The sequence below is a fragment of the Cupressus sempervirens genome, chromosome 7 (assembly GCF_028749045.1).
Source record: "Cupressus sempervirens isolate cs-2001-9-10 chromosome 7, ASM2874904v1, whole genome shotgun sequence".
In the NCBI taxonomy this organism is placed as follows: Eukaryota; Viridiplantae; Streptophyta; class Pinopsida; order Cupressales; family Cupressaceae; genus Cupressus; species Cupressus sempervirens.
In genome coordinates, this window is record NC_143124.1 from 431,448,669 (window position 1) to 431,475,427 (window position 26,759).

The 26,759-nt window shown below is 35.7% G+C and overlaps 1 protein-coding gene across 3 annotated transcripts in view; it reads left to right on the forward strand.

Moving 5' to 3' along the window:
- LOC149547394 (origin of replication complex subunit 4-like) overlaps positions 1 to 26,759 on the forward strand; it is a 159,830-nt gene that overhangs the window by 2,599 nt on the left and 130,472 nt on the right. For all 3 annotated transcript variants that reach the window (XM_089791627.1, XM_089791628.1, XM_089791630.1), the window contains 4 exons: positions 12,499 to 12,641; positions 12,878 to 12,968; positions 13,062 to 13,118; positions 13,494 to 13,541. In XM_089791627.1, the coding sequence (XP_089647753.1) occupies positions 12,526 to 12,641; positions 12,878 to 12,968; positions 13,062 to 13,118; positions 13,494 to 13,541 (312 nt within the window). In that variant the 5' untranslated portion in view covers positions 12,499 to 12,525. The remainder of the gene's footprint in view (positions 1 to 12,498; positions 12,642 to 12,877; positions 12,969 to 13,061; positions 13,119 to 13,493; positions 13,542 to 26,759) is intronic.

The following is a 26,759-nucleotide window of genomic DNA, read 5'->3' on the forward strand; positions in this document are numbered from 1 at the left end:
GTGGGGGGGGGGGAGTGGTGGGGGGATAGCAACCACAAGATAGCAAACATGCAATGTGACACAAGATATGTTAAGTAGGGAAACCCTTGATCGGATGGAAAACCCCGATGGGAATGATGCCAACAAGATGATGTACTAATATAAAAGTTCCTTGCGAAAGGATGTGACTTTGTTAGGAGTCAAATAAATACAATCAATACACATGAGTTCCTGTTAGGAGACTTTGAATCTCTATCAAAAGATTTCGACCTTGTAAGGAGTTGAAAGGAAGATCACTAACTCACTGTCCAAATTGCTCCAGAACTGTTCTCACCAAGCAATTCAGGAAAACCTATCCAAGAAAAATGAATTGATTGAATAAATAACTTATCTTGTCAATACAGTTCCTTTGAAGTCCACAACTTATCCTCAGCATCAAACTCTGCTTTGACCTTCACCAATTCGCATCTAAAGTTCGCATAACATTACATCAATAACATATGATTGCATACGACACTTTTCAACCAAGGAAACATCTTTCCTTTACACCAAGTCCTAATAAATAATTTAGTTGGCCTTGAGGCTTTCCCAATGTACAATGAATAATATAGGACCATCATAAGATATTACAATAAGATTCCACATGTTACATTACAAGTTACATCAATAATACAACATAGTTGGCCTCCAAGGAATAACTTGCACGTTATCCTTCACAAGTCTTCACAAAATGAAAACCAAATTCTGTCACCATGAACCATCACAAACATGTCTCTTACCAAAACCCAAACTCGCTGAACAAGCTTCAATCTCACCAAAAAGATACAACACGAACAACAACATATAGTTTCCTTCAAATTGTCCTGTAACCAGTCCTCAACAAAATTTATGTAACTCATTGAAAACTTCACAATTCTTTCTGTGAACATAGACATAGCCTTTATAAACATCCAATAACATGCTGCTAACCCTGCTGAAAGCAACTCAACAACCTCTGACCTCATCGAACAAAACTGTCTCTGTAACTCTACCAGAATTGTCCAAAAAGACGATATGTTGACATCAATGACAAACGAAGTCATGAATACAACACATAAGCATTCAATCATCTCCAAAACATTCCTTACAATCTCCCTAAGGCATTCATGCCAACAAATGGCACTGCAATTGTGATGCGATCTATATGCAGACGTAATTATGAACATATGCATTATAGCATGATGTTGAATTGTTACAGGTATATGCAAGGCAGTATGATGCCAATTTCTAATGAATATGTGCATAATGCCAAACTTTTATGAATATGTGCTTGATGGTGTATAATGTTATGGATATATCCATTATAGTATGTGCATGTTGATTTGGTGTCATCTATCACAGATGTATGCATTACAGTATATGGATGCAACTATGATTGACATCAATTGCTACATGAATGAAATGCTTAATAGAATGATTGTAAGTTATGGAACGAGGATGCTGCCATGCACATATGCATGGATGTAGATATGCTAATGTGAATAGTAGACGGATGTACCTGCATTCTCTTACATGCTTGAGAACATCAGCTTTCATATCTTTCCTTGAAATATTTCATGGATGGACCTGCATGTCTTCAAATAACTTGGATGACCACCAAGCTGATTGTTTTAGACAACAATAAGAATCTTATGCTCTAGCTTACTCTCTAGTACAAAATGAATTCTATCCTTATAATAGATAATGCCATTATACACTTTATACCTTTCATCACTGATTTTACCATCTAGAATCTCATGAGCATGCTTATTTTCAAATATTCTACTAGTTGAAGGTTCAATTCTGAAAAAGGTCTTTGCTTTCTGTCCTCCCATGCAAACTTGATGTTTTTTGCATGCAAACGGTTTGGGGCTAATCCATGCACTTTACCATTTAAGCCTGTCCAACTTTCAGATTTTGTGGCATTCCTTCCAACCAACTATTAACCTCTTGCTGTTGCACTGCCTTTGTCGATTCCAAGCAGGATTCCACCACCAAAGCATTTGATGCAATAAGTCCCCCACCGGTTTTCAACATGCCTGTTGGGATTGATTCATCATCCCTTTTGTTTAGCTCTTCATCGCCTATCATGGACCTAAAATCATCTAAATCAGATGAAGAAGATCCACAATCTGGTTCAAAAATCGAAATGGTTTCAGACTTCTGCCATGATTCCCAGTTTGGTGAGTCCTTAACTGCATGCAGTCCATTTAAAGTATTTTCTAGGAGAATGCTTAAAGTTGGCCCTTCAAAACTGACATTTTTCATTTCTTCTAACATTTTTACTATCACTTTCTACAGTCCCTCTTTGTCTAATCCCTTTCCTTTATCCATCACTAAATGACTGCCCTCTCTAAATTTATTCTTCTCTACATCTCTTGAGTCCACAGTAATATCAACCTCCAACCTCTTCTTCCAAAGCCCTTCTACGAATCGGATTTCTAGCAGTAAAATCTGCATAAAGGATAGATAGACAAATCATTATTTTCAATTGCTTCCTTCAACTTCGAAAAGGTTCCAACCTTACTCCAGATGAACTTAATAGTCTCGAGGTCTGTATATTCCTAAGGAAAATTTGGCATTTTGATCTAGATCGGAATCTCCTTTTGCTTTTCTTTGTTTGGATCAAAATTTGGGGACCAATCAACAAAATATAAACCCTTTCCTTCGATCACAAACGATCCATTGTTAAAGACCCAATCTTTATCCTTTGTAAGTGATCAAAGACTGAGAAAATCTGGTAGATAGGGTTTCAAGGGTGCAATTATTCCCTAGATGGTGTTCCACCAAAGTTTATTTTGTTGAAGAGAGCTATGCCTTGCTCGTTCAAGGAAAAAGCACAAGCCTTCAAAGAAATCACCATTTGACTCCATTCTTTGTTAACGATCAGCATTGAAGCTACCAAGGCATGCTCCATATGCGGATTGGCCAGGGTATTAGATTCAATCATTGACTACCTCACCTTCGACCTCCAAAATTTCTTCTCAATCTATTTAAAGTTGAAACCCCTTGCTATCCTTAAAGGGTTTTCTCTGAACCGCCTCTGTTGCTATTTTTGATGATCCTATTGATATTGCCATCCCAGTGCCCTTTAAACCCTACATTAGCAAAATCATAACTCCTTTGCCAATGAAAATCTGGTTTGGTGTTGTAAGCTGGTTGATTTCTTCCATTGAAAGGCCAACCATACCAAGCAACTCCACTGTAATGCCATCCTTCATGGCTACGATTCTACGAATGCCTAGTTTAGGCGCAAACAACTTCCCACACTGAGACTCCATCTTTCCCCTTTCACTTTTTATATTTTAATATTTAATTTGCATATGAAAATAATAATAAACCCCCTCATATAATTATTTCATTGATATAAAGTCACTTGAATATCCTTATACCTCCATATGTTGGCACCCCATTTGGCATAATAATTGAATATATTATGACGTTAATATATTAAATGCATTCTTGACCCCTTACAACCCCTTTAGTCATAAAGATATTTAATTAAATTAATTTCATCAAAGTCAAATGTTAGATTAGACATTATAATTAATTAAATGAAATCGTTAAACTCCGTTAAATGCCAAATATCAAATCAGCTCCTAATCTTACCAATTTTTCGGATGTAACCATAGTTTCCTCACACCATCTAGATAAGATAAGATAAAATATTAATGTCTAACAAGAGACCACAAACATGCCTAAGGGATCGAAGATACAAACATGTGCTAGAAGGTAGCAAGACCGCCAAATGGTGTTTGAGAAAAAGGAAACAAATAGAGCAAGAAGCAAACAAAGAGAAACGACACTACACAAGAAAGACTATGAGACCACGAAACAACTAGTGGTTTGTAGTTGTCAAAAAGTAGCCCAAAACTGAAGAAAAACTATCCGTGTGTGGAGTCGTCCAAGCTTGTCGCTGGAGAGAGGAGGACTGCTCTTGGTGATGGTGTATGTGCATATGATCTTTGTGTGGCCTCACCGATTTGGTGTAAGTAGTAGTGGACGACCCCCTAGCTCACTTGGTTCCTCTAGGAGAGGTAACTAGAGTGAAGAAGGAAGTGACAAGCTAGTGAAGGGACGTAGATCCAAAGGGGGATAAGTCCCGTAGAGTGAGATCCCGAAGACGGAAGGCCTCCTAGATGTCTTTCCATATATAGTATGGACCCAATGTACTGAAATGTCCAAGTGACTAATTAAATATATTAAGTGTGTATAAATGGAGCTTAAAAAACCTTTGGAAGGCAAGCCTCAAGTAAACAAGTACACTGAGATGGAAAGTACTGAAATAGACACCTAGAGGGTTAGTTGAATAACATGAATCACCCTCAAAGGGCCCACTAATCACCTTATTAGCCTATGGGTACCATTGATAATAGGCTAACCTCATAAAACAATTGATTCCTAGGAAGGTGCAAAGATGGGGATACTATAGGTATCCAGGGACTTTTCAAAGGATTCTTTGATTAGATTTACAGAAGACACACGCCTATGTAATTCTTCATAGATTTGATGAGAAAGAAGTATGAAACTATACAAAAGTGCTTCAATTACCAAGCATATGGACAAAGGAGATCTGATCTAAAATTTCTTGTGGGCAAGCATCTTCAGGGATGTCCTATCCTGTACATACAAATAGTCTAGCATCAAATACATGTGTGGTATAGGTCTAACAGACCTTGGACACTTTCAAGTAGTAAGTAAATAAAAGTAAGAGTTGTCTGCATTTGCAGATGGCCTTCTACTTAGAGCACTTTCTTGAGATCGACTATTGGACTATTGTGCGTCCTTCCTACTTGAGTCTGCCTTGGAGTAACGCCCTTTGTATCTTCCCAGGGTCTTTCAAAGTCAGTTCTCATAGGCTACGATGCTAGACGGATCACTATTTGACCAAAGAAGATCGGATTTGTTGCCTTTGCACTTTATCAGAGATTGAAATTGAGATCCATTTCATCTTCAAATGCCCCATTTACTACGAGATCAAAGGCAGGTTCCATTGCTTATTAAGAGATTGTAGATATCTTTCAGCCTTCTTCAGTTACCCCGACCAGTGATGTTTAGCCTTTTACCTTTGAGAGACTTCGAAACTTCGTGATCACACTTTACAGCTTATGTTTCTTTAGAGTCAGGCCTTGGATTGGCTCATCAATGCCTTTTTCCCACCCATATCACCCTCCAGGGGCATGGAGCGGGCGCTAGATACACCCGTCTTTGGATACACCAAATCTGTTAGCCCTCGTCTCGGATTCATTAGGCAGCAAGACCCTATCTCCAGTGCTACCTAGAGATGGGCCCAAACCCTTGGTCATCTTGGGTCTTATCCTTCGATGATGGATTTCTTTGTATCGAGAAAGGATGTTTAGCCCTTTTATCGTCTATTTGTGGTTGTTTTCTTTCTTTTCTTTTTTGTTCACTCTTTCTCAGACACCATTTGGTGCTCCAGTCTAGTCCTTGGACCATTTGTTGGTCTTTTGTTGGACATTAATATCATTATCTTATTTTATCTTATGTACATAGCAATTAGTAGTTCAAAGTCAAATGGTTAGATTTGTATATTCTGGATGGTAGAGCCAGTTGCATTGTGGAGGACATAAAGATGAAAGCTAGTTGCATTATGGAGGACATAAAGATGAAAGCTGAACCATGACACCATTGACGACACCATACATGGAACAAATGATCAAATATTTCTAAATGCTACTCATCCTTTCATATGATTTGGGTTTTGAGTTAAGTGGCATTGAGCAGACAATCTTGATATAATTAACAGCAATATTAATCGCCAACAGTATCAATATTGGTTGAATCAAACATAAAGATTACGATGTTGCGTTAAGCAATTCCATATATATTGATGTTACCATAAGAACCATTGATTACAAGAAGCAAGTGTAAACAATTGTAGAACAATATCATATTGAGAATAAAGAGGTAAGTGGTCTGATTAGACACATCGAACTAAAGATTAATATCAGCATGACTCTAATTGGCGCTTGAAGGAAATATATCAAGATGCCGGAGTTAATTAATTAACAGCAAATCCATGCATACATTGAAGCCTCCATGTGTATATCAGACATATAGTAACAAGCAAAACAAACTTAGCTGTCCTTATCGCCGCCAAGGAAGTATCTCCAACAGTATCACTAATCAGTGATTAGTTATCCAAGAAGTGCAATTACCATAAAGGAATCAAATATTAAATGAATCAAATACGAAATGAATCAATGAAGAGTTGCAATCCCTTTGTATGGTATTAGAGAGGCATTAACAACATTTTGAAAGGCATTTATTCAAATTATCATTCAAATATTATTCAGTCAGATCATGCTAGAGTCCTTCGAGTTCAAGTGGAGGTAATCCACTATTTGATTGAAGAATCTGTCACATAAGTATAGAGCATTAAATTAGAGACAGTGGTCCAAAATTGCACAGAAACTAAAGTAGCATATCTGAAACAGAAATAGCCTATCATCAACCATCACTACATTATTGCCATTTCAAGTATTATATCAGGTGACCAATCAGATCAGATTTATCAGCAGCAGTATGATTTGCATACATCTCAGAATATATCAAGAACATCATATATGTTAAGATCAGTAGCAACATCATTTACATATTCGTAAAGCAATATCAGAAACCACAACATGGTTCTAATTTGATGTATATATCATATCGATAACATTCATCCTTTATAATGTTCGATAAGATAATAATCATAACATCTGCAAGTTCGATAGGACATTACATACTTCATATCAGAGTAGTAAATATTGCACTCATATTAAGAAATCAGAAATAGCAACTTATATACATATTTGATCAATATACTTATTTCAATATATTCCCATCCCATTGTTCTTGGATATTGATAGACATTTAGATGAATGTAATAAGACTTAAGATATTCAGATCAAACTTTGTTGGATATAAAGATAATCATTGTAGTCCAAAGATAATTGTCCTCATTTGCTATCATTGCATAATAACAAGAAAGTAGACATTTGCAATAAAAATATTGTTACCATCTAAATTCATAAGTTTAAATAGAAAGAAGTCTCTTGCAATTGAGATTATAAGAAATTGGTCCTAAATCCTAAAGGATCATATAAGGGGACATTACATGTACAAATCACCAAAGGTTGTAGAGTCTTGTTGTGGGGTTTTCACACCATCACCCCATTGCAAATTGGGACACCCTCTTTTTGCTTTAGCAAGTAGGAGTCGTCTTAGGCGGTTTTAGTTGGCAATATTTTCAAATCTTGAAGTTTGAGTAGTTTTGACCTGCTAGGAAGTAATATTTGTCCTAGGTTTTTGATGTCCTTTTGAGGTATTTTCATAGCCCAAGTCCTAGTGGAAAGGCAGAGTTTTAGTCTAAGTAAGAAAGGTTTACATGCTTTGGAGATGGGCGAAGGATTTTGAGCAAATTTGGAAAGTGGTGGAAATCCTTTGATCAAAGGATTTCCCCCATGGAAATCCTCTAATAGGATTTTCACCAGCTATAATTTCTCCCCAAAAATCTCAAGATTTTCAGTTTAAAACAAAGGGATGTGGTGCAAATTTGGTTGTTAGAGATCCTTACTAAGGTAACAAATTGATTGATGCAATGCTAAAATGATGAAGAGAAGGAAAAATGGTAATTTTCTTAAGGATAACTGTTGCAGCCATATGTGGTGGAAAGACTCTGACCAGAGGATTCCCACTATGGAAATCCTCTCTTAGGATTTCCACCCTTCTCCTCATTAACTCAAAATTAATGCCAAATCATGCTAAGGTATAGAAACTTGAAAATAAGTGAAAGAATTAGCATAAGGGTGTAAAATGACAAGTTTTGGGGGTCTAAGTGGCAAAATCATATTTGGTGGAAGTCCTCTGACCAACGGATTCCCATTGTGGAAATCCTCCCAAGCATAAAATTCCACCACCCTTGAAGGCATTTAAAATCCGGTCTAAGGCATGAACTCAACATCATGAGTAAAAATAGAACAAGAAATTTCGAGGAATGTTGAAATGGGATAAGTTTTGAGGAAATCGTGTTTGGTGGAAATCCTCTGACCAGAGGATTCCCATTGCTTTAATCCTCGCAAATCAAAATTTCCCCCTTTTCACTTTGCACCAAAATGAATTTCAAGTAAGTGTTAGAGATAAAGGATGTTGAGTCAAGATGAAATTGATTGACAATTATGAAGGTTTGGAAATTTTTAAGGCAAAGAAGGGCTAAATCATGTTTGGTGGAAATTCTCTCTAGAAGATTCCCACCACATTAATCCTCTCAAACCAAAATTTTCCCCTTTTTATTTTTTGCCCAAATTGATTCCAAGTGAGTGTTTGAGGTAAATGATGTGTTGAAGTGGAATTGATGTGAAACGATGAAGTTTTGGAAGGATGGAAGGAAATGAAGCGCTAAGTAAATTTGGTGGAAATCCTTTGACCAGAGGACTCCCACCATGGAAATCCTCTGAGCTTAGGATTTCCACCAATAAAATCCTCCAATGTCAAGAATTCCACTACTTGATTTTATAATTCTCAACAAGAGTTGAAGATGAGGGATGCCACTTAGGGAGAGATTTAGTGATGACAAGAGAAAAGTTTGATATAATTGTGGAAATAGGCAAAATGATATTTGGTGGAAATCCTCTCTCCAGAGGATTCCCACCACAATGATCCTCTCAACTTGGAATTTCCCGCTTTCCCTTTAGCCTTATTTTCCTCATGTAAAATGAAAGACAAATCAAATGGGCAAATCATAGAGTTGTGAGATAAATGAAGTTTAATGCTAAGTGACTGAAATTGGGATGATTTTTTATCATGCTTGATGGAAATCCTTTGATTAGAAGATTCCCACCATGGAAATCCTCTTGCATTAGGATTTCCAACCAAGATTTTTTTCTTCCAAGCCTCCAGAAATGCTCGAGACATTGATCATTTCAAGAAGATAGAAAGGATTAGTCTTGAATAAGAGAAATTTATTTTGTTCACTATTAATGTGGATTTATTTTCAGATATCTTTTGTGAATTTAATGAAGCTTTCTTTTTTGTTTTGCAAGGCAAATGATGGAGATGATGTAAAGGTTGAGATTGAGACTTAACGAGGAGAACTAAGTGGATGTTGCAAGAAGATGGCTCAAGCCCGAGGACTCAAGTGAGAAGGAAAGATTCAAGTTCAAGCTGTCATTCCACAAATTCAGATTGAAATCAAGAGGAAATTCAGGAAAGCATAAAAGATCCAGATACATGAAAACATATTTGATAGGGAGGACTTAGGAGTTCACCTCTTCTCGGATGCTTTATAAGATCAAATCCACTTATGCAACCTTTACACCGTAAATAGATCTAGTCTCTCTCACTAATGGTCTCAATCTCCTATAAGTTTTCTCCTAGAGCTTCCCAAGCAAAATTAGTAAAGCTACTCATTTAACCAAGATTTGTTTCATGTATTTGCTCAATACATCCCCAAATGCATTCATGGTTCAATTAGGAGTGGAATGACCTTACACAACTTGTCTCACCCTTGGTTCAATTCAAATTGACACTTTCTTGAAGCTAATTCTTGCTGAATCCACAAATAGACATAGTATACCTACTAGGAATGAGCCCTAATTAGGCCTAGGGTTTCTGTTTTTGTTACTTTATTCTAAATTTTGCCAAAGGACTTTCCAAACCATTGACCATTCTAGATACCCTTTTGGAAGGCCTAAAAGATTTTCCAAGTTTTAGGTTAACACACCACGTATTGTGCTTTAATCCACAATTAAGCCTGTTTTAGACTAGATGAGGCTATGAATTGGTTTTTCTTACAAAATGGTGGCAAGATGGATTCAACTTTTGACTACAACTTGTCCCATAGTCTCCACTAACTTCATTTAACACTTCCTTGCCATTCTTTTTAACCTAGCATTCCACTCCTTCAATTTGTGTTGTCTGCTATGCAAAATTCCTACTCAAGCATTCTACTTGCTCGCCTAGGTCTTTTTGGCAAAATTCACAAATGTGATCCTTCTGCAAATTTCCCTTTAAAAATTGTAGTACATGGCCTCTATTTGTATTCATCTTAGGGCCGTGAAATTCCACTAGTTTGTATTCAAGTTGGAGACATTTTTCTTATCAAACCCTAGAATTGCCAAAGAAGTGCAGTCTCTGATTTTATTTTATTTAGCACACCAAAAATTACTTTCAATGAAAACAACTATATAGTATTGAAGAATTAAATAAGAACCAACTAGTTGTAAAGAAAAACAAAAAGATTCAATCCAAAATGGAAGGGTTAATTAAGTTGCAAGAACTGTATAGGAAAATACAAAATATCATAGTTTTACTATTGCAAGAAATGAGTGCTTTTATCTTCAACCTCATTAAAGTTGATCTAGGAGCTATATATATGCTTCCTAGCCATTTTCCAACTAAATTCTGGTTTGCATAACCAACTTCACCTTTGAAATGCAATAATTGCATTTCTTGCTCGAGCAACATTGACAATGTTGCAAAGTTGTCATGTAACTTTTGTAAGTTGCATGCAACTTTTGAGCAACTCTTTTCGCATACAACTTTATTTTTCTTGATTTAGTTGGGTTTCTAATGACTTCCAAACTCCTTCAACATCAAAATTGACTCAAAACATCCTTGCAATCTCCACATGGGAATAGATGACATGTTTAGGCAACTATGACAACTTTTGGTCCTGATTGACCTAATCATGACCAAATGTCCACAAACTTAACTACAACATCCTAATGGGCTTTTCACAAGCCCTTGTTACATTCAAGACTCCATTTAGGGTCTCCAAGCCAAAATTGAGTGTCTTCATCCCTAAAACGTCAGGTGCTCTTGCACCAGTATTCAAGGAGAATCAAGAAAGATCAAGTTCCATGTGGTTTCACGAAGATGCAAGTGATTCAAGTCAATTCCATGAGGAAATTTCGAAAGGATGGAGAAAATCTCAAATGTTGAGAGATTTTCTGTAATTTTAACAAGTACCTACAAGCCAAGACACCAGGCACATGATAAGGAAGGTGATGTGGCAATTCTTTGAATCCTCCAATTAGAAAATTTCAATTTCAAGCACAAGCAATCACAACATGCCAAGTGTCCTATTTTCTCATTGGTTGGAAAAATCATTGTAATTTTCCTATTGGCCCATGCATCGGTGCCTTCATGTAATTGGTTGTAAATTTAACAACCCTAATCAGGGCGTGTAGGAAGAAATCTCGACCCTTGATCTTGAATCGATCTTGGCCCTTCGGTGTGATGGAACTATTGTAAAGGCCAAGGTTTTCTCATTTGTAATTAATAAGCTTAGAGATTGGAGGTAGTAGAGAGCTAGGAGATTAGAGTAGGCTAGCTAAGGGAGAGTGTTGCTATAATGCTTGTCAAAGTAATTGATATTTCATTTTTGGTTCTTCATTGTGGATTACTTAATATTGCTTTGTAGTATTGCATGGTTTCTTCAATCTTTCACTTGGAGTTGATTTCTTTTCATGTTGAAGTAGTTTAGTTGAATGAAAGTTGTTGTGGATGTTTATTTGATTGACTCAAACAAATCTGGGCCACTAGCTTCTTGCTGATGGTAGGAATGTCTTGTGTGGTAAGCCAATGGTCAATTGCACTTAACTTCAATGGATATTGAATCTTTAGTTTGCATCCATTTGATGGGATTGGAGAGGAGATATTGATTTGAAAACCATTTGAGTGTTCCTTAGAAGCTTGCATTAGGTGGGTGGAGCTATTGGTGAGAATACATCTAGTAGAGTCCAAGTCATTCATGATTCCTTGCATTCACAATTAGGAGCGGAAGTTAGCCAGTTTAAGTTTTGGTTGAAGTGGAAAGGTTTGTAGATCAAAACTATATTTTTGTTGCACATTGTAAAGCCAAATCTATAAGTGCATAAGTTGATATCCATTGAATGAATAGCATAAGTCCCTTTGCGACAACCAACAAATCACATTATTTCATTGAGTGAAGTCCACGATTAAGAAGGAACCTTGAAGTCATTTCATGATCTTACTATGCAAGCTTAGCAATAGAGATGACCTTATATCAAGAGAGGATTGAGTGTTTGGTGCTTCTCCTTGAAACATTTAAGTATTTGATTCTGCATATTGTAGTGGAACAAAATTCATATTAACAGGTCTCTTTTAAGCATTTCTTTTATTTATATTTGTTTAAATAAATCTCACACTTTGTCCTTCTTTTTGACCAATTGTAAGGAATAGGGCCTATGCTTGTAAGCAAGGAAGAACCATGCAAACTTGGCTTACATCATCCAGGACTCATACATGAATAATGATCAAATATTATACTTCTAGCCTTTAAAGTTTAAACAAGTTAAAGACATAGAAAGTTAAAAACTAAGTGCTATAGGAAATACTCTCCTGAATCTTGAAGTCTAATTGCTGTTGTGAGAAGTATGCAATTTATAAATGTAATACTGTAAATGTCATCATTTTTCTTTACTGTCAAAACTAGAGCATTTCCTCTGACTTTCTAACAAAATGCAACAACAGATTGTGTTGATACCACTTGGACTTCAAATGGACCACTACCATGACAGAGCAGCAGTTGAATATGCTGTAACTCTTTTTCGCCGTAGGCTTTGTGATAGCTTTTTGTTGGATCTCCTTTTACCCAATGCTTCAGAAAATTACAGGTATTAACTTTGGCATTGATGTAGACATATGCATTGCTATGCTATGTGTATCCAACATCTTTGTAGATAGATTTTCATAATTTCTGGTTCCCTCAGTCTTACTTATTATTTTGTTTATCTTTGGTTATGAATACAATTTCTTTTATCCTTGAACTAAAAATATATTTTTAAAATTCTTTGCATGGGGCCAACTTTGTTGCATCTGGCCATTTGACGTACTTATGCTTGGCCCTCAGTAAATTGCAGTATTTACTCTCAAATACTGTTACTAACAGTTGCAATACTTCGGTCCTGCTTCTTGGTCCAAGGGGATGTGGCAAGTCAATGGTAAAATGCTATACTTGTTGTTAAAGCTGTATTAAGGCTCATAGTCTTCTGAGTATGGTAATTATTGGTTGGACTTATTCCCTATTGCCTTAGGTGTTGGAGCGTGTCATGAAAGAATTGCAACAGCAACATTCAGACATGATCTCAATTGTAAGTTTTTAAATTTAGGAATTCTCCACATTCATGTTGATCTAAAGTTAAGACATGTTTAACAATATACTGACTGGTCTATCGGAAGCACTGCTACTAGAAAATATTTCTTCGAGTCCTTTATTATTGTACTTTTTGCAAGTCTAATACTGATTTCTTGCATCGTGCCATTAAATTGTTTCCCACACAGTGAAAGAATCTTTAAGTAGAAGACGCTAAATATGTTTATATTCCTAGGGTAGCATGTGAAGTGTCCTTGAAAATTAGAAATTTAAAAGCAAATCAGGGTGAATGAATAATAGACCTTATTCCATCTTCAACCATTATCAAGAGCCAAGCATGTCTAAGTAGCATGTGTCTTTGTTTATGACTCAGGTTAGGTTGAATGGCCTTCTTCACAGTGATGATCGTTGTGCGCTCAAGGTATGATAATATGATATGAATTCCTGGTTGTTACTTAATATGTACTGTACAGGCAACATTTCTTGTAGTAAATAAATGTCATGTTTGCAATGCTGAAGTCAGTCAACTACTAAGGCTTTTTAGATTTTATGTTGGCTTATTCTGTTGGATTTTAATAATGTTCTCTACAAAACACAAACTATAGTATATTATTGTTGTAGTTTTAGCTGATAGCTTAGAACATCTTGTTTTGTTTAGAAATTGGATTGCATTTTTAATATCTTGTTATTCATATTATTGTCTACTTTTGAGATCCATTGACCTATTTTAGTTGGCTGTGGACTTCATTAATTTGGTCTTTCTATGTTATCTTTTACATCATATGCTAACATGAAATGATATTGGCAAGTTGGCTGTCAAATGATCAAGGGCAATAACACCAAGTTATTGCTTTGTCTACTGTTATTTGTGGTTTGTTTCATTACTTGCAAGACAAAATTGTTTGTGGGAACATCCCAGTGAAATTGAATTCCTTTACCTATTTGTTGTCATATCACTGTTTGGCTCCCTTTGCCAAGTTGTCCATGATTATGAATTTTCCAATTTTGCTTTTCTTAAAATTTTCAGCTTTGTACAAATGACAATTCTGGTTATATACACTGGGCTTATATGCTATTGACTGCAATAATATGTTGACAATGGTGGCTGATTTGAAAAACAAGGATACAAATAGGTGACTATGGACTTAAGTTGCAACAATGTGAGAATTATAGGTCTATGATGCAAACAAAAATAGAATACCCAACAATGATTAGGTGGACAGAACTTCCTGCAAGGATGCAAATACGATCATCCTCATGTCATATAAGAAAGTAGCTGAATAGGTTGAGTGAAATGTCTCCATTGATTAATATGATTCTTATGTATGTGTTTGCCAATGTGCGGGTTTGACTTATAATAGCATAATAATATACTCAAATTGGAGAACTTGATTCATTGGCTACGACATATGCATATAAAATAGTTAGCTACAACAGTCAATGCGTAGGCTTACTTCATAACTCAATTCTCAAAATTCATGCTTACTAACTAGGTCATTGACTTTATGCAAGCAATTGTTTGTTGTAATGCATTGGATATATTGTGTTGCATACAATATTGTTGTCAAATTAAGATTATCTTTAGGAGACCACCCATCTTCGAGAGATTACCTTGCAGTCTTTTATACCTCAGGGGCATACTTAAGATCAGCTCATTACTGCCTTTTTCTCCCCCTTGTCTCCTCCACGGAGTTTGAAAAGGCCTTCTAGTACTTCTCATTCCAGATCGGTTAGACACTGCACCAGTCTCTGCAGGCAGCGACAATCCTACAGTGGTTCTACACGGCATTCTAAGACTATGGATTGTTCACGGGTTTACCCCTCTATTACTGATTTCTTGGTGACAGGGAAGGACCCTTAGTCCTTACCTTGTCTTCTTTCTTGTTTTGTTTCTTCTCAGTCATCGTTTGGGTGCTTCTGCTTTGGTTGACTCTTCTGTTTGTATGCTCAGTCCCATAAACCTTATTGGTTTCTCATGGACATTAATATTATTATCTTATCTTATCTTATCTTATTACTTTACTGGGTTGAGTGAAAATTTCTCATTACTTCTCCCGGGCATTGGGTCCGGATGCATCATTTGGATGTGCTACGGAGGCGCATACTAGACTAATGATGCCTCTTGGATGCGCAACCAATGCATCCAAGTGCATCTATTGTCCCCAACGCACACCTTGGATGCATCTAGAGTGCATTCGGGTTCTTTTAGAGCATATCACATTATCAAATGTTTTAGTTTTTCAAATCTGTCTGTTTGTCTATTTTTTTTGTACACACACATCTATTCAAACCCCAAATTTTTTTACACGTACCCATGTACCAGGTTCTTGTACCCATATTCGTACCGATAGTTGAACAAGTAACTAGGCTTGACTCTTATTAGTATAACATTGTACTCAAAGTGGAAACTTGATCGATTGGATTCAACATATACATATAGAATTTTCAGCCACATTAGTCAACTTATTGGCTGGGCACCCATTTTAGTGTGCGTTTCTTCTTCCATGCATCATAGGACTTCATTATGCATTTAATTAATAAATCTTTAATTATTAGTCCTCTCTTGCTTTATTTCCTAGATGAGCCCTTAATTATTAATTATTTCATCTATTCAATCATTGGTTGCACACATAGGCCCTATTTTATCATGTGGGGCCTATTGCATATGTTTCCACTTGATGCAGGAGCATTATAGTGTAGTTAGCAATCCTGCATATTGGAGTGGCTTGCTTGGTGGTTTGGCTCACCAAATGGAGTTCTTGCAGATTTGATTAGCCGATTGGGTGCATTTAATGCACATAGCATGTGATCGTGATGTGGAACGATCGTAGGGATGTGTGTATACCTATTTGGGTCTTGGTTATTTATCCTATGGCATTTAATGATTGTTGTAAGCCAACTTATGACATATTGGTTTTGTTTAGGTTTTAGATGGTTTTGATTGCAGCAGGATGACTTGTGGCCGTGCAAGTATATAAGGAGGGCTTGGGTAGAGTAGTAGAGAGAGAGAAGATAACAGAGATTCAGGAAGGAATCTAGAGTTGCGAGTTTGGGAGCAGAGTTGATAGTTACGGGTTAGGAACAAGAAGGTTGCTTGGTAGCTTGCGAGCACAAGTTTAGAGCTCGCTTGGGATTTCTACCAGAGTGGTGTGATCTGGGCTAGTTAGGGTTGGGTTGGATCTTGGGAGATCTTGCAAAACTCTTAGTGTAATTGCTTTTGTGATTGGCCGTAACTGGGAAGGCCTTATAGCTCGACATATTGGATGTAATCAATTGTTTTATGAATGAAGAGTGACATTTTGGTATTAGGATGGCACATTGCGTGTAATAACAAAGAGAAAGAGATATTACCTCATTGTATTATCAATTGTTTGGTATGTTCATAGATATCTTAATTTGAGAAATTCTCTTGAATAATATCATCTCATGATATTATGAGTAATGCTCTACATATATTAAGTCTCACAATATTCACCAATTACTCAAAGTAATGGCCTACGAATATCAAGTCTCGTGATATTCACCAAGTACTCAAGGTGTGTACAAGGTATGTGTGTACGTATCACCCATGTGATATTTACCATAGGGACATTATAATCTTGGTTTGTTTACAAATAATAATCCCCCATGATATATCTACATGAGATCTATCTCTCAGTTGATATAGATCTACAAGATACAATCGATCTTGATCTACTTAGATATCGACCATATGATATCCACCATGATCGAAGATTAAGTTATTGTAAGATAGTCACCTTGCAATAACTTCTCAAAATACAAGTGATAATCATTTATAAGTCGTCACTGCTTCATGATGTACACAAGGCTCAAGGAATCATGAAATACATTCATGATAAAATGGAAGTATTTTATTAGTATAATCAAGGATATTAGTATAATCAAGGACACTGATACTCATTCTCAGTAATTACAACCATACTAAGTTTACCTCTGAGGTATCCCACCTTCGTTTTTGCAAGAGGTTTGGAGAGGATTTCTGTTTTTTGGTTATCTGTACTCGCACATTTCAGCTCGACTACATTCTTCTCCACCATGTCTTTGATGTAGTGATATAGTATCTCAATGTGTTTAGACTTGTTATGAAATATCGAGTATCACAATGGATGATGGTAGGTTCTAGTGATTTCACAAATAATCTGGCTAGAAGTTTTCTCAACCATACTACTTCTCGTTCTTAGCAATGTACCCTGCTTCTGTGGAGCTTTGTGCCATTGATGATTGCTTTCTATTGAACCAAGATATCATAGTTGATCCTAAACTGAAGCAATATGTTGAGGTAGTTTTCCAACCCACAAAATTTCTAGCCCAATTTAAATCAGTGTACTCATCCAAGTTGGATCTACATCTTTGTATATTAAATCATATCTGTTTGAACCACGAAGATACCTTAAGGTGTGTTTAGCTGCTATTAAGTGTAATTGTTTTGGTTCACACATGCATTGACTAAGTGCATTCATTGCATAACAAATATCTTGAGTCCCCCTCTGAATCTCAAGAGGGGGATCCTTATGAGGATCTTCATCATTTATTTCATTTTCATCTTTTGATCTTTTAAATGCAATAGCTTACTTCAATATCACATCTTTGCTTAGTTCAATATGTCTTTGTCCAAGGATGTAATTTTTGTAAGCTTTAGAAGTTTCACTATACCTAACAAGAATTTGCTTCTTCTTAGAAAGTTCTAATTTAGATATTTTCTCTTTAGGAATTTGAATGTAAATTGGACAACCAAATATTCTTAGGTGACCTATGTTTAGTCTAATTCTAGCGAATGCTTCTTTTGGGGTTTTGTTTTCTGGATGAGAGTATGTGCATCTATTTTCAATGTATACGATAGTACAGGAAGCTTTGATTCAAAGGTAAGTTTCCAAGTGTTGATCTTGCATTATGGCTTTAGCAGCTTCAATAATAGCTCTGTTCTTTCGTTTCACACCTGCATTTTGTTGAGGATTATAAAGAATAGTGAACTCCCTCTTAATCCTAGTATTTGACAAAATTTTTGAGATATTTTTGAAGTATATTCCCTCTCATTGTCAGTTCTTAGAGTTTTGATCTTCTTCCTTGATATGTTTTCTACTAGAGCCTTAAATTCTTTGAACCTTGTAAGAATTTCTTCAAATCCTTTACATTTTAGAAAGAATATTCAAGTCTTCCTAGAGTAGTCATCTACAAAGATAATATAATACCAAAAATCCTCCTATGGAGGAAACAAACATGGATCCACATAAATTAGAATGAACAAGTTCTAGTGCAATTTTAGATTTAATTTCACTATTGTGAAAAGTGCTTTTAGGTATTCATCCCTAATGCATACCCTTTGCATGTCTCTTCATGTTCAATTTTGAGTTTTGATAGTCCTGTTACCATCTCTAAAGAGGGTAAGCCAAATTTTGCTTGCATTAGTTGACTCATTTATTAATGTTGAAAAGGGAGAAGTACATAGCTTGTTGAGGTATCCATGCCTTATTCCAATAGTATGAGCATTCTTGATAGTTGAGTTTCTAGGCCAAGCTAGTACGTTTTCTTCCACGAAGGTGATTTTGTAGCCCTTGTCTTCAATTGCTGAAATATATAAGGTAAGATAAGATATGATAATATTATTAGTGTCCAACAAAAGACCACAAAAGGGTCTATGGGACTACGAGCTTACAACTAAGAGAGCTTACAATAGTAGGAGCACCAAATGGTGTCTGAGAAAAAGCAAGCAAGAAGAAAGAGGAGAAAAGCCAAGGCAAGGACTAGGGGTCCTTCCTAGGTAGAAACTAAATTTCTTTTGATCTTGGATATATATGATACTCCTATGAGTTTGAGTGAGATGCCTGATTTGAGATTGCTAGTGCAAATCCCAATTCCCTTTATTGGATAATTTGTATCATCTCCAATAGTCACTTTGTCATCATAATCTTCTTCTATGGAATCTTGATGCTATCTAAAGCTTGTTGTGTGCCTAGAAGCCACACTGTCTATCACACACGTGTTAAGTCTTTTTGAAACTTGACTAGATAGGGCGGAGTAAAATACAAGTTTCTCTGATTCCATACCCATGCTTGTTTTACTGACTTCAACGAAGGAGGCTTGGGGTTTGGGTCAATTAGGACACTTCACTGCAAGATGACTGTATTTGTCACATCTATAGCATTGCACTTTAGACAAGTCCCTTCTTTTCTTGAATGATTGTTTTTTAATTTTTATTTGTATCCTTGCTCTTTTTCCTTTTGAGATTAGTGGTGAGAATCTAAATGTCTTCTTTTGTGAATTCTGTACCAATCCCTATAATTATTAATTAGACTCTTCTTGAAGGCAGTGAGCTTTCAATCGGTCAAATTTGGGGAGTTTGGAGTGAGCACTTATTCCTCAAATAAATGTTTCCCATGAGATAGGAAGTTTATTTAGGGCTATCATTGTTAATTCCTTACTATCATAGCAATGACCAATTGTGGAGAGTTGATTTCTCAATTCTGCTATTCTCATTAAGTAGGAGGTGATTGTTTCTCCCTGATTCATCTTTATATGGTGAAGTTGATTTTTAAGAGCAAGAAGCCTACTACTGTTGTTGATCTCAAACATATCTTCTAGTGCTTTGAACATAGCATATGCTAAGTCTAATTTTATTGTAATAGGCAAAATGTGATCTTTTACTCTATCTACCAATAATTTCATTGCTTTGGTGTTGTTCTTCTCCCATTGAGCCTTTTCATCTTTCTCACTAGGTTCAGGAACTGAATCTTGATAAGTGTAATATTTTCCAAAAAAATTTATGGTAATTATCTCAATATAGAAAATCTGATCTGATCTTTTCTCACACCTGTTCTGATACCATATTGAATTTAATCAGATTTATCCAATTTGATTTTTTTATTTGAATTTGACGAACTTCTTTTGATGCTTGTGTCAGAAATAATTTCTTTTAATTATTTTGCTCCCTTTCAAATTAATAATTCCAAAGGACTGTGCCTTACAACAATTATTAAGATTTTGATATTTTACTGAAGTTTTTAACGAACTTGAAGACTGTTATAGTTATGTGTTCGCTGCTTGTCTATACTCATCGTTCTGTAATGTATTTATATGTTTGAACAGTGGGGTCATGCTCATGGATGGACATGCCTCCACATTATGTGGAGTCATGGGTCCATGTTAAACCTTCAACAACGATTGATAACAGCGAGTGGCCCTTTGATAACAATTTGTAACTAGATATGATATGTCATTGGTCAACACAATAATATGTTTCGCAATCGGTCAACCATAGTAATCGACCAAATTTAATATGATTAATAATATATATATATATATATATATATATATATATATATAATATTTTATTTATTAAAAATGCATATTAATGTCTCCAGCAAATTATAATTATTTATATTTAAAGTACTCAATTTAAATATATTTATATATGAAGATACTTATGTGTGTGTGTGTGTGTGTGTGTGTAATGAATAACCAATATGTTATTATGTCTTTATACATATATGTATCTACGAACGATTTGATTCAGTCACATATGATTTTATCTGACTGGCGCTACAGATCATCAATAAATGAATTATATCTATCAATGTATGAAATTGAAATTTGAACTCTCATTTGATTCATTTAATGCTATATTCAATAATGATTCAATGAATGATCATTGATTTAATGTTTTTAAATTGATAAATTTTATTACGTTGCTGTGATGTATATTGCAATGTTATATAATTCGTCTTGGAAACCCGTTAACCCATCCCCTTGTCCCCCCATCCCGAGAATTGGGGGTAACATAGGAAAAGAAAAGAAAAAGCTTGGCTAACTTCTCTGCAAGTAAAACACGTAAAAATTCGCAAACTAAATCTATTCGCAAGTGATTACTCGTCGAGTAATCTACGTGTTTTTCAGCTATGGGAAGAATTATTGTTCGAGAAAATCAAGGTATTCCTTTCATAGAAAAACATGGCATTTTACATGGTGTAGCATGCCATTGCTTTATTCATGGATGCCCATTATACTTAGGTTCCTGCCAACAAATGGGGCAAGTTTCAATTGGCATCACAACTTGATCCCTCTTGGTTGATGACATTTTACTGGATGACCTTGGATATGTAGGCACTAGTTGAGGAAGAAGCACAAACAAGCAAGAAGAAAATAAAGTAGAGAGATGTGTTGGGCGACAATGGATATAGTATGGAGGACAATTATGAACCTATAGAGTTGTCTTTGTAAACATTAGCCATTGCACCAATATATGAGGTGTCATTGGCTATCGATACACAATCCTTGCTGGAGATTGGGATAGAAATGTGTAATGGCCCGTTTTTTAGATTTCTTGGACACTACGCGGGTTAATGAGTGCAAGTGCAGTTATGTGTCTTATGATAATGAATTATGAATACAAATCAATGAAATATGATTATGACTGGTAATTCCAAATGCTATAATACTAGAAATACACTAATGAATTATACTGTGTTTGTATGATGCCATGTACAAGTGACTGGTAATCATAAATGTAATGATAATGGAAATGCACAGCTGAATTATGTAATGGAAAAGGAAAAAAATAAAATAAAAAATATATATATTGTCACAATGGAATACAATGGGTAGTTTAGAGTTACAATAATGATCGATGAATGCATTGGGTAGCTCGAGCAATATATAATTTAGTATATGTGTAAATTGGTTGTCTTGATTTAGCAATTAAAAGGCCATCTCTGATATGCAATCTGATGGTTGATTCTAGTTACAGGATGTTTAGTTGGTAGAAGAATGCCATCCATGAAATTCTATTATGGATTATACAATATTTTGTATTTGAGTTGTCAATATGTTAAATGCTCTTTAGTTGGTGTCGTCTCTGTTCTGTAATTATAATACTTACACTTTGATGTAGGTTGTGCTAGTAATCGTCTATACTCTATTCGAGTGGAATCCAGAAAAGGAGTTGTGTTTATAAAATCAATCCTCACTTCATGCTTTTGATATCCGATTGACTTTGGTATATATAATGTTGAAGAGGCACAATGAACAATTGCCAACCTTTGTTATCATTTACCGCGATTTGCTAATGGTTTACATATATGATTTGTATGATTATCATCAATCACCATTTGCTATTGGTTAACAATACAATTGTCTAGATAATTGTATGTTGTTGTAATTGAAGAATAACAACCAAGTATCTATGGTAAATGAATATAGCCATCGCATTTGAATTATCATTTTTCTTATAATAATCATTTATTATTGATGCCATTGTGAATCGATGATTCGATACCTCTGAGTCATTATATCATATTAACGGATGGTTCAACTGTTGTACTTGAATCTAGCGTAGGCTAATGACCAATTTGTAGCCATCATTGTCTCATTGCTAGCCAATTGCAGTTATTGTAGATGGCATCTTCTAGCGACTATGCTCTATGATTTGTATATTGAAGTGGTAGCTTTTTTGTCATCTCTTTGCATATAATGGGTATGATTGGTATTTTTGATTTAGGGAGATAATTCATTGACGTTGTCTCTAGATATAAGTCACTACTAATATAACTCACCCCAAATCAATCGCAAGGTATACGTTGACTTCCTTTTATAGTAGATTATCAATGAACAATTATTTTTGCAGTGCCAAGTTGGACTATTTCTTGATGGAGATTATCAATATTGCTAATTATCGATATTAATATTGTCCTTGTTCTTTTAATTGATTGATATGAACTTATTCGTGGTACTCTTTCAAATTCCTCTGTAATTGATGTTATTGTCATTGGTATCCTTTGTATTTGGTAAGTGTTATGAGTTTGATATATAAATTTCAATCTTTAATTATTATATGTTTAATCCTATTAATCTTCCAAATTAGGGATATGACAGTCGCCCCTTCTTGGGAAATGCTTTCCCTCAAGCATTCTCATATTGTCATTGATAGCTTGATCCCAAATTTGAAAATGCCATCTTTGTAGAACATAACAATGTTGAAAGGATCAATTATCCCATGTGATGGGTGCTGAAATGTGTCTTGATCCTTTAATAGTGGATGTTATCATTATGCAACAGTAACCACTTCTAAGTTCTATTTACTAAGCTTAGATATTTTGCATGCTAAAGGAAGATTTCAATTTTGAAGAAAATACTTGTAAAATTTGATGAAGGAATGCTTAGTGCCTTCATTATTAGAGTTTGTTGTATGTTCCAATAGTTTCTTATTGCTTTTTCGATTGATGATGCACCAGAATCCCATAATCTGTTTTCATATTTTCCTTTGTGTTCCTTCAAATTAGTATCTTCATACATCTCAAGGAGTGGGTTCTCATAACCCTTGTTTACTTCAATTTCAAATTATTGATTGAGTTGAAGATTGCTTCTAAGCTCAATTTCACATTTTCTCAACCTTTATCTGAATTCTTCGAGTCTTTATCACCTTCCCCTATTTATCAATTTCAAGATGGAGTGGAACACCAAATGACCTTTGTACTGTTCGACTCACATCTTTGGTTGAAAGGGAGTTGTGTTTGATATCATTGAATAATTCCATAAAATCAGAATTATACATTCTTTCTTTAACCTCTCTCTGCCTTCTCTTGTACATGATTGTGAAGGATTTGAGCAATACAAGTCCATAAAACGTGAAGAACACTTGCATGCAAGAACCTGTCATAGAGAAGAAAAAGCAAAGAAGAGGCAAGGGTTTTGCTCTGAAAATATGAAAGATAATTACAAAAGATCGATCCTTATAGAAGGAGATCGAAAATCTAGAAGGGAAACCCTAAGAGGTAAATGACATTTAATAATTACTAATTAATTATTAAATGGAAATGCAAGGTGCATAAAGTGAAATCTTAATAAGGGAGAAAAGGTAATTTAATAAATGAAATGAAATTAACCTTTTTCTCTAACACCCCTCTTAAGATGAGCAACAATGCAGCTACAAACAATGCAGAAAAAGCAAGGAAACTACAATGCAATGCTGAAAGCAAACTTGGGTCCCGACAACAAGGCTTGATGAGGTACCCAATCACAACCAAATCTTTATGAAACAGAGAAATAGATAAAACCCAGTAGGAAAAACCCTACTCCAAAAAGAGATAGAAAATGATGCACAAATTAAATATCTCAAGAGACTCCCTCAAGACCATAAGTACAATAAAACCCCCTATGACAGAATCTTGAGACTCCATAGCCCCCCCCCAGAATGACAGAACTCTTGTGTTGATGAACATACCAATGTGGCTCCAATTTGAAAGAAACAAAGGCGGTGGACAAGGAGGGTGAAACCCTTGAATGTAAGGTGAAGTTGTAATTCGTAGCTGACGCTCAAAGGAGAATGCATGAGAATCCTGAAATGGAATCTCCAATGGAGGTGGGATAATAGGTGTGCTGAATCTGTCATCTGAGTGGAGATGTGTGTTCTTTGATATATCCTCAACAACTGGAGTAGGTGACTCGATGACTGGAGCTATAGTGGTAGGCAATGTTGAAGAGTAATCCTGTGCGATAGATGGAATTTGAATAGGAGGTGGAGGTGTAGAAGTCACAACATTGGTCTCAGGAACAACACATAAGTTCAAGTGACTTGACTTCACCTCAGTAGTCTCTCATGAAGGAGAGTGAGTCTTTGATATTGGATATGGTGGACCAAAATGAGAGAAAGGGTATAGGTGGGAAGAGTGATCAACAATCCCTGTAGCAACAATATTGCCTATCTCACTATCTTTGATGTGCACTGAATCTTGTACAAGCTCAACTGTCTTCCCTGTCCCATTGTGTGTGTAATTTGATAAATAGAGAGAAGGTTAGGGGACAAAGATTGAACACAAAGTACACCATGAAATGTATCATCACCAATGCCAATAGAACCTTTACCACATACAATCATAACAGTGTTGTTCCCCATCAAAATGTGTGGAGTAGGAGAAGCCTCAAAAGAAGAGAACAAATCCTAAGAAGATGCCATATGTTGTGAAGCACCTAAATCTAGTAACCATCTAGAAGAATGCGGAATAGTAGTTGCACATAGTGCATGACCCTTTCCTATATCTTTACCATCTGACTGAAATGATGATGATGAAGATGATCAGTAAGAAGTAGAAGGAATATCAATGTTGCTCTTCTGAAGGAGAGCTATCAAATCTGAAACTTGTTTTGCATAGCCATCTAACTTCTTCTCATAGCAATTTAACTCATCATGATTAGGCTTATTATAATAAGCACACTTCATTCTTTCTGGCTTTGGTTTACCCCCATTAGGAGGAGGTGGCCTTGATGAATTGTGAGTGCTAGAATCAATCTAAGACTCTATAGTATGAGATTTCTATGTCTTCTCCTTTGTCCCTGAAGATGGCCGAGTTACCAATGCATAAGTCTGTGATCCTGTGAGTCAATCCAACTAAGAGAGCTTGGCCTACTCTCGAGTCAAACGATCACAAAAATTCTCAAAGGATAGCATAGGAAATCTATTACCCAAAGCATCTTTGGTGGAATAGAAGGTAGAAGCAAAATTCTAAAAGTTTCCACGTAGCTTAGAAAGAATCAGGTAGATGCACTCAGTGCCAGTCTTGGTTTTCCCACAACCTTGCAATAAAGACCTCTATTGATTGAACTTTATCAAGAAGTCCTCAATGGAAGGAAAAGAATTTTGTACAAGAGAGGTAAGCTTTGCCTCGATCTGAAGTGTCCTGAACTCATTCACTGTACTATACAAGCCTTCAAGCTTGGTCCACATAGCTAGAGGGGTATTGTACCCAACAAGATGAAATTGTAGACTGTCAGATACCTGTAAAGAAATCAACCCCATTGCCTTATCCATCTTGTTCGTGTGCTGCATGACCTCAAAAGGGCTCTGTAAAACTAGCTGCACTGCATCTAAACAAGACCACAACCCTTTTGACTGGAGAAGTCGTGTCATCAAGGTCTTTCATGTGTGATAGTTATGAGGGGTCAAAACTTCTAGACAAGAAGAGGTCTTGGCCATTGTTTTAGAAGGTGTTGGATTTTTTTTTGAAAAATTTCTGGTTTAATGATGTAAATAATAGAAACAATAATGCAAAACACACTCCACAATGCAAAAAATGAACCCCAGCTGCTAGAAGGAATGCGTAAACAAGAAGAGAGCAAAAAAGCTTTAGTTGAGAATCACATGTACCTTTGAGAATTATTGATGAAAATAACAGAGAATCTGGATAGGGCTTAAAGATTGTAGATTTTTTGGCACACAAATTGAGATTTTTGGCATGCAAATTGAGATTTGCAAGCCAAAAATCTTGATTTGTGTGCCAAAAAATCTTAATTTTTGAATCGAAAATAAGAAAATCACTGCCTCGAGAAATGTGCCCAATCTAAAAGCAAAATTATTTTGCCTTAGATTTGAACTGTGTTCAAATTCGACAAATTTTATATGAAAATGGGGGTTTTGACACCTTCTGAATCCAACCATGAGGTCTGTTTGGCCTCAAAGTGCTCCAAAAATCAGAGATACCCCTATTTTCATAGAAAATACTCAAAAAACGCCAGATCTGTTTCATCAAAACCCGTTCTTTTTTTTTTCTTCCAAATACTAAACAAGCTACAACAGGTCAGGCTCTGATACCATGAAGGATTTGAGCAACACAAATCCACAAAACCGAAGAAC